This window comes from Anastrepha obliqua, chromosome 3, assembly GCF_027943255.1.
Source record: "Anastrepha obliqua isolate idAnaObli1 chromosome 3, idAnaObli1_1.0, whole genome shotgun sequence".
Classification (NCBI taxonomy): domain Eukaryota; kingdom Metazoa; phylum Arthropoda; class Insecta; order Diptera; family Tephritidae; genus Anastrepha; species Anastrepha obliqua.
The window spans coordinates 95277787-95296908 of record NC_072894.1 but is presented as its reverse complement, the minus strand read 5'-3'; the positions used below and the strand labels follow the sequence as shown (position 1 = coordinate 95296908).

Sequence of the window (19122 nt, the reverse complement as noted above, 5' to 3'; positions counted from 1 at the left end):
CTTGTCAATATACTTATTTGTGACACATGCACGGGAATGGCTAAGTTAAAAATATAAATATTTAAGTGCCATTCATAAATAAAATAAAATAATTTTAGGATTTACAACGACCTTTTTTAAATATTTTACTACCTTCTCAGAAAGTCAATGAACTTATGACTCTTTTTCCCTTACTTCCAAATTGCATCAGTTGATTAAGTAGTACGAGTATCCAAAACCAGTTGTCAATCTTTACACAACCTTTTATTTTTGAATAATGTCTAATATGAAAAAGTAAAAAAAAAGAGCAACAGCCTTCGTTAAGGGTTAAGTTAATTTACAAAGCCATAGTTTTGGGATTACATAATGCATAACGCCATTCGGATCTCAGTATCTCCCCAAAAATTATTAGCGTAATGATACGTATAAGAGTTGAAAACTTTTAAAAATATCAATACCATGATGTTAGGTAATTTTATTGGGTCTACAATCTCGGTATCCTGAGACTAATATCCTAGGACGTGCATACATAACAATACACGTGCAATATATGCAACCCAGATAAGCGTATAGGGAAGGGAAGGTTATTCTCGAAGTTGTGATATTCGTATTGGCATAACTCTACAATTGAAAAGCCCGCAGTTTTATTCCGCCTCTGAATGGCAAATCGGTTTTATGGGAAGTTTATGCTCAGCAGAAATACAATCCAATACTTGATATCTAAAAAGACTTTCTATAATTTCTGTTTTGAGACTACCGCTGATATGTGTGATTGAGCGGGAGACAGAGTTGAATAGTACATTTATTAGAATGCCTATTTTATTTTCTAACGCTCGGATTTCTCTGATTATTAATCTTACACACTATAAAATCTTCTCATCGTACACTCGCATCAATCGTGGAAAGAATGAATCAGGCCTACGCCATTGTACTCTTAGTTCCTTAATGTTTAACTTCTTTACTTGGAAGCTACACAAGATTGATCGAATTGCAGAATTAAAACGTTCAGGCACTATTATATACTGGGTAAAAAAGTAATACGAAGAGGAGGTGTGGAGCTGAACGAGTTCGTAAGGCTTTCTGTTAATCAAGAGATAGTTAGGATAATCGCATCTCAGAAACCATCACTATTGAACATCTGACGCAGGAACTTGGAGGGTGAACGCAACGGATGAAGCGGCTCGTGGAGTACTCGAGCGACATATTCTGTGAAAGATTTATGTACCTTTACGAGCTGGCGACGACAAATATCGCATAGCTTTATACCTTCTACTCAAATATGAACGAGACGTTATCAATAAAACGGTCCGCGGATGACATATGGCAAAAATAAATTTTTTGTTTTTTGGTAGGACTGTTATAAGCTTACATGCCAAATTTCAGCGTGATATGTCTCATAGTTTGTTTTCTGTGCTACTGTAAACAAGTCAAGCTCGAGTGTGTTCTTCGAATTTAACGATGGAAATTCAAGTTGAACAAAGAATTTGTTTGAAATTTTGTTATTCCAACAAAATTTGGGCTTCAGATGCCTTAAAAATGTTGCAGACAACCTATGGGGACTCTGCTCTATCGCGTGCACGTGTTTGCCAGTGGTACAAATCGTTCAAAGAGGGCCGTACATAGGTTGAAAACTTGCCTCATGAACGTCGTCCAGCAACATCAGTAAACGACGAAAACATCGGAAAAGTAAAAGAAATTGTGCTTGAAAATCGCACAAATCGCAAAATCGGTTAACGCTGAATATTATTTAGACGTTTTAAAGCGTTTGCACGAGAACATTCGTCTTAAAAGGAAGGAATTGTGGGACAACAAGTCATGGTTCTTGCACCACGATAATGCACCAGCTCACACATCACGTCTGGTTCGCGATTATATGAACAAAAATAATGTTAATATCGTTCCGCAAGCACCGTATTCGCCTGATATGGCTCCATGTGACTTTTTCCTGTTTCCCAAGCTCAAGTTGCCGCTCCGTGGAAAACATTTTGAGACAATTGAAGTCATAAAAGAGAATTCGAAGAACACACTCGAGCTTAACTTGTTTACAGTAGCACAGAAAACAAACTATGTGACATATCACGCTGAAATTTGCCATGTAAGCTTATAACAGTCCTACCAAAAAACAAAAAATTTATTTTTGCCATATGTCATCCGCGGACCGTTTTATTGATAACGTCTCGTTCATATTTGAGCAGAAGTAAGCCTTACGGCGACATAGTCATAGTGTAACGGCTCAGTTGGTTATCGCACGCACGGCTAAAAACACTCCAACCATAAGAGTATGTACATATTTGAAGCTGTACCTGATTCTAGTAGAGGAATCTCTACGCTATTGATACTAAGTGGAGAAAAGACAACTGTTGCGTCTTAACTCCATCAATCGAAAAGTGTAATTATCACTTTTTATGGTGATTTTCTCCGTTACGCGCTTTCCTTATGCTTTGTTAAGACTAGCAAGGTAGGTATTTGTTAAAAAATCTCCATAAAGATAGATGGTGAGACGTTGGTTCATTGTTCGCAAAGTAAAGCTCGTTAGATGTAGCCTTCGGTTCCATACACACATGACTTCACACGTGTATTTGTTTTTTGTTACGTAGGAGTAGTAAACATTGATCATTTGGTTAGAGAAATAAAAACCTCAATAAAAGACGCCAGGTCCATTCTGTTAAAACACCCAAGACTGGAGGTTTGTGCACTTATTATATTTTTTTTGCTTCATTAAATATCAAGTAAATTAAGCTTTGAATACTTTCATACAAAAAATGTAGCGATTCTGAAACTTTTCATTTGTAATATATGCAGGTAGCTACCTAAGTTTTATGGTCAAATTTGATATAAACATTGCAAGGTTTGCCATCTTTGGTAGTCGTTCTGAGAACGCTTAGACATATGAGAGTTATTTGTATTGTTTACAGGCAATTTAAACATATCTCTTGCTCAGAAAATGGAATTAACCTATGAACATTTTTATGCGATGATTAGCTATGTTTTTCGATGTATGTGGATAAAACCAACATCAGCAAAATGAAATACATAGTTGTTGGCCGAGGAAATACATACAACAATACTTAGTTAACATTCAACAATGCTCCTGTAGTAGGAGTAAGTCAATTTAGATACCTTGGGAAATAAAATATCGCATTAAATGGCAAGGCCCGCATTTTTTAAATATGGCAAAGTCCTAAAAAGTCGCGACTTATTAATTTATTTAAAATGCTATCTATGGTCAGGTTTTCTATATGGCATGGCATTATGGACCATAAAATTGTCAGACATGAACAAACTGGAAGCATTTGAAATGTGGCTTTTCGGAAGATTACTTAAATACCTTGGGCCGGACAGTTCCTAATAAAGAAGAGTTTACGATGACATACAGCAACTCAGCTGTATTAAACGCAGAAAACCATTGTATCTGGATCATATTCTTCGAGATCCGCAATATGAACTGTTACAACTTATATTGCAGGGCAAGATCGAAGGGGGAGAGGTATCGGGCGTAAGCAGTTTTCTGGGTTGAGGAGCATTACTACCATATATGTATATATACAACGGTATACAACGCGTGGGCAACCTCTTGGACGCAGCTAGAGACGACAAATATAGTTCAATATTTGTATTAAAAGAAAAAAAGTTAATAAAGAAGAAGAGGAGTTACTCTCTTTTTGGAGAGGATGCGATGGTTTCACTTAATTATAAAAGTCAAAAATATATCGAACCTCTCACAATCTTCGACATCAAAACCACCGCATTTGATGTATTCATGCCACCCACTTCTCTTTCTTTTACTAAGCACAGCATCACCGTAAGTATTTAGGATACACGATGAGCCTCAGCCACAGTTTTCTGAGAATCGAAATAGAAAACCAAATCTTTGGTATCTTTGACTGTGATATAAAAGCTGGTATTTTTGACCGAGAATACATTTATGCAGAACCACAAAATGTGGTGTTATAGTTATATTCACAAATATTAAAGTTTATTAAAAAATATTTTCAATCTGTTTACTGAGCAAAAATTATAATAATAATAATAATTATAATTATAATTATTTAGAAGACAAATTTCAAAAACGAGCGATTTTTGATCAGAACTTTTTTCGACCTTATACGTCTCGAAGATGAAGTAAAACAAAACTGGAAATGTCGAAACTAAAAGAATGCTAAGATATCAAGACTTTTACAATTTCATCCACAGTATTAGTAAAAGCAAACATTTTGTATACGAATCTCACATATACTATTACGATGCAAAATTATTCCCTCGTCCACAAAACTAAAATTGGCAATGCTCTGCCAAATATACATTAAAATATATCAGATATCCGTTTTTTAAACAAGAATAATAGCAATGGAGCTTCCTTCATTCATGTATTAACATAACACATACATACATATATATATATGTATACATATTCCGATGTGACTTTCCAACCAAACAAAACCAATCTCTAATATTTCAGTGCCCATAAATTGCGGGCCATTACTCATTGGTCCTTTTTCAAGACTAGTGTTGATATTTTTGAGGTCAGAACCTGTAATTGACAATACCGAAATTCACGGAGACCATAAATTTTTTGGTACATATTAATACTGTTAACTAAAAAAAAAAGTATTACAATAAAAAACAAACCATGTTACAGTAACTAAATTTATTAATTGAAGTTCTTTGGAGCTTCCTACCAGTTTATTAATGGACTGCACTAATTCTAATAGATATGAAATTTCTCTACGATAGACCAATCTATCGCATCATCTGTATGTAATACTCCCTTAAGATACATAAGTATTTGTATCTATGTATGTATGAGTATTTTTAACATAACCTACTTTTATATATAAGTATGTATAAGAAAAATTTAATTTCTGAAGCACAATCGACAACATTGAATGCACAACGCTACTCTGCCTTATTGTGTATTGACAAAAATCCCACCCACCCTACTTAGTCCCAACTAGATCTCTATTATAATGCCATCCACACAGCTGTCGCCGTCTTTGCCTGTTTCCTGCTGTTATTTGGTGGTGTGACGCGCCCAAGCTGTGCGTTGTACCTGGCTCATAATTTGGCTACGATTTGGCACTTTTTCGCTGGTGCTGCGCTGTATGAAACTCGGAGTGGCCGAGAGTTTTCGCTGGTTAGTCACGTTGCCTGCTTCGTCGGTGACCTTTAGCATCACTGTGTTGAAGCGTGGCTCGTTGTTGGCACTGCGTATGCGTGGCGATGATGGCGATGTTGAGTCCAGCGTCGACGAGGAGCGGCTAGATTCGCGCGTACCAGAGGTACTGCTCGCGGCTATGTTGCCATTAGAACTGGCCGATACTATTGGCCCGCTTAGTGGCTTCATCAGTTGCTCGTCTATAAGGTTGTTCAAATTCTGATCGATGCTGCTAAGTCGTAACGCTTCCGCTTCGTTTTGCTGTTGTAGCTGTGGGCTATGTGTATATGAATTGCGCGTGAGTGTGCTCATCGGCGATGGAGTCAGCTGACCCGACAGCGTGCTTGGCGAGCTGAGGAAATTGAAATTGCTAGCGGTGTTGTTGTTGTTGGCCGGACTGCAGGACATAGGATTGACGAAGAAGAATGAATTGCGAGGCGAGGGCGTTTGCTGAGCACTGGTCAGTGACGTTAGCGCGTTGGCATTACTAGCGCCCAGGTTAAGCGCCTGTAGGCGATTCAGCAGCTCCTGATTGACCTGAAATAGATCTTTGGATAGCGCGTCCTGCTGTGATTGCGTAGCCTGCGCGTTAAGTTGCTGCAGTTGATTGCTAATGCTTTGCAATTGGTTCATTGTGGGGAATGAACTGTTGCTGCCGCCAGTGTTGTTGTTGCTGCTGTTGTTGTTGATGGTGCTGCTGTTGCTGCTATTGGCAGCTCTCGCCGTCGTGGCGATATTCAAATGTTGCATTGAGGCGTTTGAGCTGGGTGGCGTCAACTGTTGTTGAACAGCAACTGAGGCCGGCGGTGATGGCTGCTGTTGGTGTTGTTGATGTGCTGCATTAATATTCTGGAAATTTTGTATATTTTGACTTTGCTGATTCAAACCACTCAGCTGATGACTGAGTGATGTTAGCTGCTGGTTGATGGAGCCAAGGCTGTTGATTTGTTGATTGATGGTAGCCAAATTGTTGTTGTTGCCAGTAGCTTGTAAAAACATTTGCAGCTGCGACGCGATCAGAGGAGAGGAGGTAAATATTAATTTATAAGTAATTTTCTGTTTATAATTTTTTGTTTGACTTCACAAAACACAAAACACTGAACGGCAAAGAGGCAGAAATGCAAAAACTTCCGAAAAAATCAAAATTGCAAAAACGAGCAAACGAAATGTGACGGCAGAATAAAAAATAACACAGCATGTAAACACAGCGCAGAAAAAAAAACAAAATCAAAAATATTATACTTATATAAGTGTATATGCATGCATAAAGGCATGCTGCATGCAATTACAGTGACGCCACTGACCACACAAGCGCACTAGGGCTTCACCTTGTGGCTACGGCGGCAATGCTACTGTGCCATTTAAATAAAATTAAAACTGCAACAACAATGTGTACAAAATTAATAAATACCTGTGGTGCCATGCCGATGTTGGCCGATGTCAGTCCGGCGGTCTGTTGTTCATTATAGGCACCCAGTGAAGCCAAATGCTCGAGCAGCTCGCGATTCTGCTGTAACAGTTGCTGTGTGCGTGCCTGGAAAGAGGTGAAATACATTATTTATTGTAGATACAAAAATTTGTTGTGTGTGTAGTGCCTGCCGTTTGACTGACTGAGTGGAAGCGCTTGAAACTAAGTAAAACGGAAAACTCAAAAGAGCATTAAGAAATGTTGAATTTTTTATTTCACACACTCAAGGCATGCGCCGCTGCCCTGGAGAGAATATCTGGAATAGTTAGACAGAAGTACTAGAAGCACTATCTTTGCTGTTCATGTCACACGATGCGCGGTTTTTCTACAAATTATGACAGCGTTAAATCCGAAATTTTAAGGCAAAATTTCGTGCTTGTTGCACTTTATGAGGCTGGTTGTACTGCCTTTTCGTAAATTATTTATGGCTGGAGAAGTTGTGAGTGTAGCTAGCTCAAGTTAGGCTGAAGAGATGACGTCATTTGTGTTTTTTTTTTCAATTTCATTATTTAAAAGTTGTGTCACTTTTGAATTTATAAACAAAATATTACACTTTTAGGGTAATTTAATATTTTTGGACTGGTGCAGAAAAGAGAACATATAATCTTGGAAGTGCGTCATGAATATACAATTTTTCTAAAACAAAGTACTGGACTATAACGACAATTTTAGAGAACAATCGAACTACAGCTTAAGCTGTGTTCCATCACAGAAGTTCAGTTCGGTTTCGGCTTAGCTTCGGCAAATCGCCGAACTTTTACGAACATTTCTCTAAATTTTTCTACTATAAAAATTTTATAAACTTTTAATATTTGTAAAATTTGTTGAAAACTGGTATCGAATCTCACATTTTCTGCTGATAAAATTGGTCAGTAAGCAGTGGTTCAATGCTCTGCTCTATGTCGATAGATGATACTACCGGCACGGTGAAAATATCGTTATACTATTGGTCTTACATAACAATGTACAGTAGGCCGGGTCGATTTTGGGGAGGCAAAAAAATCGCCCAGTGCTCTGTGAAAATCATATTCTAAATCAAAAAACCATACCTCTAAAACGAATTCTGATGTCCCCCAATTTGGGTCGAACTTTTTAGTTTCTTTTCTATAACTCATTAAATTTCTTAAGAGAAAAAATAGATACAATATTATTATAAATAAATAATAAATATTATTATAAATGAATAAAAATAAAGAAAAAACATAACCATTTAGCTGAATTTTTCATGTAAAGGCCAAAAATGGTGATATTTTTAAATTGGGGGACAACAGAATTCGTTTTAGAGGTATGGTTCCTTCGGCAAAGTTTCTTATTTTGATCCCTAGAATACGATTTTCAAGGAGCAATGAGCGATTTTTAAATCGACCTGCCCTAATGTACAGTCATTCAGCGATGAGTATTTTTTTTCCTCCTTTTTTTCTTTTTTGAATGTAAATATTTGTTAGATATTTAAAATCTCTATCTATTTTGCGCGTTAATTTTTTCGATTTTTAACAAAAGTCCAAAAAAATTATTTTGAATAGGAAATTTAACGGGCAGGTCCTACAGCACTCAATTACAATATAAAGATTATCTTTTCAATATTTTAAGCTTAATAGAAAGTCTAAAAAGGCCCTATAAATTCAGTGAAGGGATGAGGGTCGAAAGTATCGAAAGTAGGTAAGGGAGCGCGCACTCTATGTATGCAGCCTATACTTTTTTATTTTTTATCCACATAATTTTTGTACTTTACTTTTTACAGTATAGGAGGCACTTTAAACAATTATTCGAACTGTGTAACTGTTCTTATTGTTTACACACAAACAAAGTTTATTGTTAGTATTCAGTTTAGTGCTTCGTGTTGTTATTTTTAAATCTGCTTTATAAAAATGAAAACTTTAATTGCGTTTTTCTAGAAATCCGCGCTGTCGAATATAACTCAAAAAGTAATCAAGATATCAACTTACCATTTTACAGTTATATTCTTCAACATATTTGCAAGTATCTCAAATTTTATATTAGTTATCACTAAAAATATTGTTTTGATCAATTTGTTTATAAAAAAGTGTACTTTTTTGCTTTTTCACTTCAAATTTTAATTTTTTTTCGTTAAAAATAGGTAAGTGCAAAGCGGAATAACTCATTTTATTGACAAACTTTTGTCTGGTTGATTTCAGTTGATTGCAAGAGGCTGTACATTCTACGGTGCAAATTTAAGGAGTCCCTTTGAGCAGCTGCAGCGCAGCCATTTTATTTTTCTTTTTATTTTAAAAAAATTATTGTATATTCATTTAAGGTAGTATCTGGTAACTTATTTTGAAAATTTCGAATTTCGGTTTTTTACATATTTTGAAAGTGCGATATATTGGTAATATACTGTACAAATTTTAGACCGAAATTCGAAATATTGACGAAATTATAGCACATACATGAGAGCGGCTCGTACTTGCGCGGCTCAATTGCTAAAACTTTAAACGCGTTTTTTTTCAAAACAACTTTTTTCCGGATGACCGCCGTGAAAACAAATTTTCTATCTAACAGATTGAGGTGAAATTTAGATATGTTTTCTACACATCAATAGTTCTGGCGGGTAGTAGATTTAATTTATTTCGTCTCTAACTTTCCATTTTTTAGTCCGATTTGCACTTTAAAAAAAGGCAATTTTCTTTCGAGGTCCGCCATTTTGTTATTTTTTGTCAAAATCATTCGATCTTACTACCCGCCAGAACGATAAGCACACTGATTAATAAGCAATTTGTTTTTTCTGTTTCAGATGACCACAAGTGACGAAATCACGCTGGCCAGCCACTGTACCTCTTTTTTTTGCCGCTTGCTGCAGTGTACAAAAATAGTATCAAAACATTAAAAAAAAAAAATTGTTTTTATACACCTTCTGATACCTTTATTAACATATCAGAAAATCAAACGAAATCAAATTTTATTTTCCCTTCCAAAAAATGCCCCAAACATGGCCCCAAAAAACGTGTAAGTTACCAGACTACTACCTTAAGCATGTATATTAATATCTAAGTTATTTGAGGATAATAATTACTCTCAGTTTTCCCCAAAACATGATCAAAAAACTCATCGTCTGGAGGAGCTGCCCTCCTTAGTACTAAAACGCTCTATGCAAATATTTGTCGAAAAATTTCAGTGGCCGTCAATATAAGCGTTTCCTCACAATTGAAAGAAATACAGATTGTGCAACTAAAAGTCTAATAAATAATCCTACGGAAGGCTACCCTTTCGTACAGAAGGTATTTTCACTGTCTCATTCTCTACCACGCAAGTTATGTATATGTTTATATTAATAAGACCACGAATGTTAGCCTCATGTTAATAACATGCTGATAATATTTAACCCTTTGCACTCGTATGTCACACTGGAGGTGACAATACTAATTTACTCTACAACTCGTATGTCACACTGGAGGTGACAATACTAATGTATGCCTGTAACCAATAGCACTAAATAACTGTAAAATACATACGGTATTCGAGATCTTACACAGTTATAATTTGTCAAGTTTTGTTAATCGAGTGCAAGTCGTGCACGGAATTTGTTCTCTTTGTATAATTCAGTACACATTTATTTCCCGCTCAAAATGGATTTTGAAGACAGCCAGGATAATGACACCGAATTTGAATTTACTAATATAGATGTGCGAGATGACAACATAAATTATAGTAATTCATGTTCTTCTGATAGTGAAACAAGCGATGTGTTAAAAAGTATCACACTGTAAAAGATTACAAAAAATAAAACATTTTATATTAATATAATAATTTATGAAATAAATATAATACGTTGAATTCTACGACTGTAAATTACTTTAATTCATTTAGCTAAAAATAATAACAAGTTGACACGCAACAACTTTGAAAATAAATCGAGTGCAAAGGGTTAAACTGTTTGTGTAATGTTAGATTAACAGATTGGATGAAAAGTACTCTTGAGTGGGGTGATTCTGTTAGAACTAAGCTGGTGTGTGATGCTTTTATTTAACTGTTTAATGATAACTGTTAATGGTACGATGCATTATTTTAGGTAATCAGCTGTTTTTAAGTGAAGATATTCAGTCTTAAGGGGTTAGTCTACTTTGTCACTTTAAAATTTTTCAATTTTTTTTTTTTGCATAATTTGAAAGTATATATATCCAGAAATATTGTGTAAAAATTTTAAGAAAATCCGAGCACTCTAACTATTTTTTTTTTACCTGAACATCATTTCGTCTACCTGCGCGTATAGCGTGCATTAAAAACTTTAAACGCGTTTTTCTCAAAACAACGTTTTCAAAATCTAGCTCCACTGTATCTCAAAAACTAATCAACCGATTTTCATAAAATTTGGATCACCTATTCTAGACATAATTTGCACCAAATTGACGCTCGGGGGTTTTGAAATTTTAAATTTTTACTATATATTTTTTTTAAATATGCGAAAAAAAAACCGTTCTATCAAAAATTTTCCATTTTTATCAGCCATTTTTTTTGTCTTCATTAAAACCTAATATCCGAGGGTCATTTTGTAGCCAGTATCTTACTGAATCTGAAACATTTTGATTTTTTTGTTTCAGACAAGCCGTTCTTGAGTTCTGATGGAGCTGCCTCACCAACCCATGTTTGAGACGTTACGCTTCACTGCTATTTTTTTACTAAAAATACAATAAAATTGAATAAAAAAAAATTTATTTCTGAATTTTAAGACTTTATTTAATAAATCAAACAAATTTTATATTACTATCATTTATAGTTTTCTCAAAAAAAAAATCACGAATATAGCCTTTTTTTCGAGTCTCCAAAGTAGACTGACCCCTTAAGTTGATATCAGTGAATAAAGGCATGTTTTTCAAAGCTGCTCGCTGTAGTTAATTTTATTATTTAAATCATATGAAGGTAAAATCGGTTTATCGCTTTTGTCGACCATATTCGGGCGTTCGAGCCATGCAATGTCTTCTACCAGCAATTTTAAGGTTTCTTTGTAAGGAAATGTTTAAGGAGAGTGTAACCTTCTCTGATTGAGGTCACTATGAGCTTAGTTCACCTGCCACCCCTCAGTGCTACCCACTCATTGATAAAATAAATATTTTCTCATTTTCTGAAGGTGGCTTCACCTGTTTATATTGAACTTAATTAGGGAGTTTTAGGCGAGCTTTTTGCAAAGATGTTTGAATTTAAGCAAATCAGCAGAATATCTGATAAGCCCATTAACTAACGTATTATCTTTGTACAAAACGTAAATATAAATGTATTTAGATATTTTCTCTAGTTGAAAAATCTAAAGTGGTATTCCACTACCTGTATATAGAGGAAACGAAATTTGAGAACATCATTTTTGACTCACCTGCGCCTCGATGCGCGCATTCGTTTCCGATATGAGCTGCTCCCGTACCAACATCAATTGCGCCAATGCCTGACGCGTTTGTATGGCCTGTTGCTCCAATTGATCCTTTAGTTTGCTAATTTCATGGCTCGGTGATGAGGGTGTAGTAGGTGATTTATCTTCATCAGCAGTCTGGAAAGGAGAGTGTGATACACAATAAGTAAATCGCTCCATAATAAGTAGCATAATAAAAGTACATAAGATCGAATGATTCCTCTTATAAATAGAAGGATTTGGCGTTTTTCTTATAAGGAATTACGCAAATTGAAGTGTATGTCATGTCAAGAGGTGTATGAGAGCCCTCTGTTACCTGAGTGCCACTATATAAAATAGTTTAACTAATTTTCCAAAATATCAGACTAGTTATAGCCAAATATTATAATATGCATAAAATATCGCTTGCATACCCCAAAATTTTAACTCATTACTTTCGGCTGATACGAGTATTTTATCGACAGCTAGAAGCAAATCCCAATTACCCTCCTGATTGTTTCAACTAATGCATACGTGCATATATATGCAATGTCATATGCAGTTGTGTACTAATTAATTCTAATACGCACACATGAATTCAAAAATCCGAACAGCTCATACAACAAGCATTGCTATTAAATCAAATCAACCGAGCAATTTGTTTTGATTGTGTAAATTTGCTCACGAGTTTAATTACTTATTTGTTTATTGCCATTGATTATTTGAAATCAAAATCAAAATCGGTTTAACCCGTTGATTATGAACAAATAATAACACAATGAAAAACTGTAATTACTCGAGTCAGAAATAAATAGTTAGGTGCACACAATTACAGCAGCAAGTGCAATATTTAACTTTGTTCGAATACCTTCAGCATCGAATTATCATCCCTGAAATTGTATTGCTTTTCTAGAAAGTTCCAACTAAGGAGAAAAAAATAAATTTGCTCAAGGCAAAGGTTATAAATAGCTAAATGGAGTTAGCTCTTGCATTTAGAGTTTATAACACAAATTGTTTTGACTTGGATAGTTAAAATGACATCCGTCATGTGTCGGAAATTTATTTAATGGTTAGGTAGACATTTACAAAACGAGTAGTTTTTCGCTTGAGCAAAGTGGACATAAAGTACTCAATATTTAATGAAGTAAGATAAGATATTTCCTAAATTGAATTAAATACCATAAAGAAAATACGTTTTAATACTGTTTAATATACGATAATGAGGAAGTTCCTGCTTTAAAAATTATTTGTTTCTGCTGTTTCGAACTAAATAAATGATATTAAAAACCCTATTTATCATTAATCTTCAGCAATCTTATTAGAAAACATCCAGACAACCTTAGATTCGTACCGGGATATAAATTTCTCAAACTCATTCAAAATTTAATAAGTGTTTTGTGTTTCACAGCCAACTTCCGCCAATAGGAGTAGTAATAATCCCACCACACAGATAATCCACCCTACACCTACACATAAGCTAGGCTGCAAAAAAAAAATACAACAGGGGCATCAATGCTACAGGTGAATTCAACAAACAGGTAAACTGAACGCCAGTCTGCAATTTTAAAAAAGTTATTGGAGTACTTCCAAAACCATTTGTTATATTCCTAACCCGCCTCAGTACCGATGTGATATTGTTTTTGTTTTTTTTAGATTTAACATTTAAAACTGAAAATATTTTTTGTAGAAACACGCAGAAAAAAAAGATCAATCGGTCTCGGTGAAGTAAATTAGAGAGTGAGTTTATTGAACAGTTTGCTTATTCATAGGTAACGGAAAATTATATACATATGTATTTAGGTAGTTCAATACTTTTTACATACTAGAAAGAAACATTCTTGGAAAGTATGAAAATGACTGGGAAAACGCAGATCGAAAAAGAATAGGAAAATAAGCTGATACAATAAACAGTAAGCGACTTAAGGGGGAGACCAGTTTAGACTGATCCAAAGTTCGACTTTTTTTAATGCATAAATTGTTTTTATAACTACTCAAGAATATGTGGTAAAAATGTTAAAGCGAAATTCGCATTATTCCCAATTCTATGAGCACTTAAGTGGCCGCCCATCGGTTCGGCAACGTAGCGCGAGTTACATATACAAACAGTTACATTGATTTCAAAGCCAATGTACCTGATAAATTCGAAGAATTTTTAAATAAAATGGACAATAGCAGTCATCAAATATCGATTTCCGGCTAAAAACGTAAATCGCGCGGTAGTTAGAACGCCGTTTTTCTCGAAACGACTTTTTCCAACTGGGGGGCACTCTAGCTCAAAAAGTATTGGACCAATCGTTATCAAATTTTTTTCGAGTATTCTTTATTCAGTTTTAATTTATATGAACCTAATTCTGGGATAATATCATCCTTAAAAATATTTTTTTAAGCAAAATAGATGAAAAAATATGGTATGAAAAAATGACACTGTGTTCAAGCGCCTCAAAAATATGCAATTTTCAAAATTATTTTATCACAATTAGGTTCAAACTTTTAGAAAACATGTTGTTAATGAAACAAAATAATTGTTGTTGATTTCAGAGAAAAATTGCAACTTCAGGAATGCCCACCAGCAAGCCACTCGGATGGCGATCGTCCATGGACAGCACGCTCTAACGCCACTATTTCCGGCGCAAATGGTTTAAACAAAATTTAAAAGTGTACTTAAAAATATGAATAAAATACCCTCCAAGCTTAAACAATTTCTGGTTATTCCTTTCTTGTTCAAAAATTCACGAAAACACCAAAATTTCGGCCTCCCAAACCGGTTTCCCTCCTATTAGGAAGCTTAACATTTTTTTTTCTTTAATTTTTGTATAAAATTTGATTGGTTTTAAAACGTAAACGAATTTTGCATGTTAGTGTACTGAAATCTTACCAGAAACATGTTTTATAATAAGAGCATCTGTCTTTAAGTAAAAAGTGCTCATTTAAAGTAAAAAGGATTGAAAACAAAAACTTAAAATATTAATAATTTAAGAAAAAATCAATAAAAATGCATCTGAAAATGCATGCGGCAACATCATTCCAACCGGATTCTCCATAATCGAGCCGATTGCTATATAATCGACGTAAAAACTAGAAAAAGATGCACGATAGAGTTGCAAAGTTGCAACTGTATACAAGTATATACTATGCACACTCTCTTGTCAGTGCTAGCCACCATAAAAGGTCATATTGTCAAACTAATTACGAAAGGCAAAACGAACAGAGTGGAGGGTTATTCATGCATTTGCGTGCAAAATTTTTATCCAGATCCCGATCACTGACCGTTGGAGCAAGGCTATTATGGCAGTTACTGTAAAGAGCGGCACCAGAACTTGACAAATAAACACCAAAAAATACTAAATTTCTAATGGATAAAAACTTGGTGAATTTCATTTTTGAGTGATTTTTCATTTTCGTAGCATTTTAGTAGATTCGTGAAATGCGATCCCGAAACGTATAGCGACATACCTACTAAAACTCTGGAGAAGATTTTTTTTTCAATTTTTGCTGAACTCTGTTATTCAATAAAATCTCTCAAAGGCTTTACTTGGATACCAAATGTTTTCCAAATAAGCACAGATATAGAAACCTTCGATGATAGAAATTGATATTTTTTGTCAAAAAAGTCTAAATGTGACGAAGACTTCTTTGTGAAATATTAACATTTATTCACTAATGTTGAAAGTAAAATACAATGAAAAGATAGACCTTCTTTTCACTTGACCTTGCTTATAGACATTGAATTGATTAGCATAGACCGAGAATTATATAACGTAACAGGAAACTCACACCTGAAGGAAAGAAGTGCATACCTATATGTATAGGAACACCTTTTTAAAGAAGCTATAGTCGATTTATCTGCAATATTTATCTTGCAATATTTTTAACTTTCTGTTAACTATACTTTACTATCTCCGATTATCCTGAAAACCACCTCTCCTCAAAGGCATCTACTCCTTCATGAATTGTGAATGTCGTCATTTAAAATCTTTACATCTTCTTCTGATTCAACCATAAAAAAACTTTTCTAAATAAAAAAAAATCAACAATACTCATCACAATTTGGAAATTAGTGTTTCCATACCGCCAGCTTACTGCAGTTCAATATTGCAAAAGCCGCATTTCTACTATTTGGAAAAGGCTAAAACCTGCTATCATCAGAAAACAAAGCATTTTTTCTCGCTTCAAAGTTCCATTCCACTAAACTTTACGCTAATGCATTCTCATATCGGGCTTCCTGATAGTAATTCTGTATTTTTAACGCATCTACGCACATTGCTTGGTTGCACTTGAATTTCTACCAATGTGGTCTTCAATTTTGACACAAGACTGTAGGTATTCACCATACTTTCCGATGGTTATGCATTTATGATCAGTTTGCGTTTAGCTTATTTTGATACTCATACCCATAGTCGTGGGTTATCAAAAAACCGAATTAGTACTTTGGCCAAGGTGTAGAGAACTAAAAATTCCAAACTAAATGGCGGAATTGTAGCTGTTTGTGGTTAAATTCATCATAAAAATTTCAACGGTCCGTCAGAAAATTGGAATTGTTGGCAAGTCTACAATCCATCATTTCGATGTGTTCATACGTGAATATACTTGTATGTCTGCAGACCGGTATATTGCATTAGCAACCGGTGTATAGAGTAATTGAGGTACGTATGTTTTTAGAAATTCTGCGCTAATTTTGGAGACGTCTGGTTGCAAGATGAAAAAATAAATACGATTTTAAATTTAGCCGAAAAAACTTTATGATACATACATACGTGCATGTACGGCAAGCTTTGCCAGGAATAATACAGATATGTGCCTATGTGTGTAACTTCATTGCAAGTGAAGTATATTTATTTATACAAAAAGACGTACTTACATCGTGGGCATAGAAGACCAGCTTTTTGTTATTTTATTGTATTTTATGAAAAGTCCTTAAAGCTTAAGCTGTTATATCTTTAAACAAGTGCACATTTGATATGCATAACAAATAGCACTTTTATAGAAGGGAGATTAATAATTTATACAATACATGGTTTTTTCAAAGAAATATAGCTTTAAACACGCACGTACAAAATTTGAATATAGAAATAATGTAGATATATAATCTTTCACATTTTTTTCTATATATTGACGATACTAACAAAAGCAATGCTGCGAGTGTATTCGGTCATTCCGAAGAAAAATTTATGGCCAATGAAAGAGCCTTAATATTATGCAGATGAGAATCTTAAAATACTACCATGAAATGGAAAACGAATTATTGTCTAATGATTTAAAAATTAAAACAAAATAAAAAATTAAAATTATAATTTAAACAATCCGTAATCAAGTTGATTTTATTAAATAAAAGAAAATAAAATGCAATCAACTAAAATTGAATAAAATAAAGTAAAATTAAATTTAAAAAAACTAAAAAAATTAACGAAAATAATATAAAATGAAATAAATTAAAATAAAGTGATGTAAATAAATTAAACTGAAGTGAAATAAAAAAATAAACAACATAAATTAAAAAAATAGAAAAAAATATAACTACTTACAAAAAATAAAATAAAAAGTATATAAAAAGGTGAAAAAGAAATAAAATGAATTAATATAGAGTGACGTAAAATTAAATTAAACAAAAAAATTAATAAATAAAATACAATGAATTAAAATGAATTAAAAGAAAATTAGAATAAAATAAAATAAAAAAATAGTTATATTACTTCAAACAAAATAAAGTATAATCAAAAATAAAATTTAGTTTAACACAAAGAAGTAAAATAAAGAAAAATAAAATAAAATGACAAATAATTAAAAAAATTAATAAAAACTAAAATTATATGAAATAAAAAAATTAAAGCAAAATAAAAAAATTAAAAATTAAAAAAATCAAATAAAAAAATTATTTATTTAAACAAAACAAAGTAAAAGGACAAAACTAAATGAAATTAATTACAAAAAAGTAAAAGAAAATGCAGTAAAATGGAACAAAAATGTATAGAAAAATGATAAAATAGAACCAATAAAATGAAATATAATAAAGTAAGGTAAAATTAGACATTTGCTGTGCAGTTGTCCCGGTCTAGCCAGAAGTCGCCTCGCTCTTCTTGGCTCTCCAACAATTGACAATCTTTCAGTACTCTTGAACCTGGAAATCGAATCTCTCATCAAATTCTCGAAACGAATTAATATCTTTGACCAAAATACACAATAAAAATCTCGGTTAGGTGGGGAAATCATATGTATAACATAATGAGCTCTAGGACAACACAACGGACCCAACTTGCGGTCTATGTGGCACTCCGATGCGGGGTCACCCTTAAACCAACCAACCAACCCCACCAAGGTAAAATTAAATAAAACTAAAAATATAACAAAAAAAAAAATTAAATAAAAGTATAGTTACTTTAAACAAAATATAGTAAAATCAAATAAAGTGAAATGGATAAATTAAGTACAAAAATAAAAAAATTAAGTGAATTAAAATAACTTAATGTAAATTTAAATAAAAATAAAAAATTAAAAAATACTAAAAAAATAACCTAGAAAGATAAAATAACCTAAAGAAAATTCAATTTAATAAAAGGGCGAAAGATTCGAAAAGAAGAAACCCCATTCTGCAAGTAAAGGAACTTATATATATTGTATATTGTATAATAACATGAACTAAACTAAAAAACATAAATTTAATTACATCAAAAAAAGAATTGTAAATAAAATACCTTGAAATAAGAAAAAGAAAGGCAATAAAAACAAAACAATGTAAAAAAATAAAAAAATAAAAGACTAAGAAGTAAAATAAAATGAAATAAAGTAAATAAAACGAAATAAAATAAAGTAAAGTTAAAAACAAATGTCATTAAATAAAGCCAAATAAAATAGAACGAAATATAAAGAATTAAATTAAAAATATAAAATAAAGAGAAGTAAAATAATAACTATAAAAAAATAAAAAATAAACAAGAATTAATTAAACTAAAATTAAATAAATAAAAACAAATTGGAACAAAATAAATAAAAAGTCGAAGTAAAATAATTTGAAATGAAAAGCGGAAAAAGGTAAATAAAAAATTACAAATAAAAACAAGAAATAAAATGAAAACGGTCGTGTAATCAAAATATATTAAAACAATATAAAATAAATAAAAACATAAATAAATATATGCTAAAATAAGCTCTTAAGCAGTTCATCCAATTGTGAGTATATGCCCAAATGTA

General features: G+C 33.0%; 1 protein-coding gene across 3 annotated transcripts in view; it reads right to left on the bottom strand.

Annotated features, from left to right (window-relative positions):
- Positions 1-4613: 4613 nt before the first annotated feature.
- LOC129240372 (GATA zinc finger domain-containing protein 7) overlaps positions 4614-19122 on the bottom strand; it is a 58893-nt gene continuing 44384 nt past the window's right edge. For all 3 annotated transcript variants that reach the window (XM_054876132.1, XM_054876133.1, XM_054876134.1), the window contains exons 5-7: positions 11926-12096; positions 6546-6668; positions 4614-6139 (exon numbers count right to left, since the gene is read on the bottom strand). In XM_054876132.1, coding sequence (XP_054732107.1) covers positions 4991-6139; positions 6546-6668; positions 11926-12096 — 1443 coding nt within the window. In that variant the 3' untranslated portion in view covers positions 4614-4990. The remainder of the gene's footprint in view (positions 6140-6545; positions 6669-11925; positions 12097-19122) is intronic.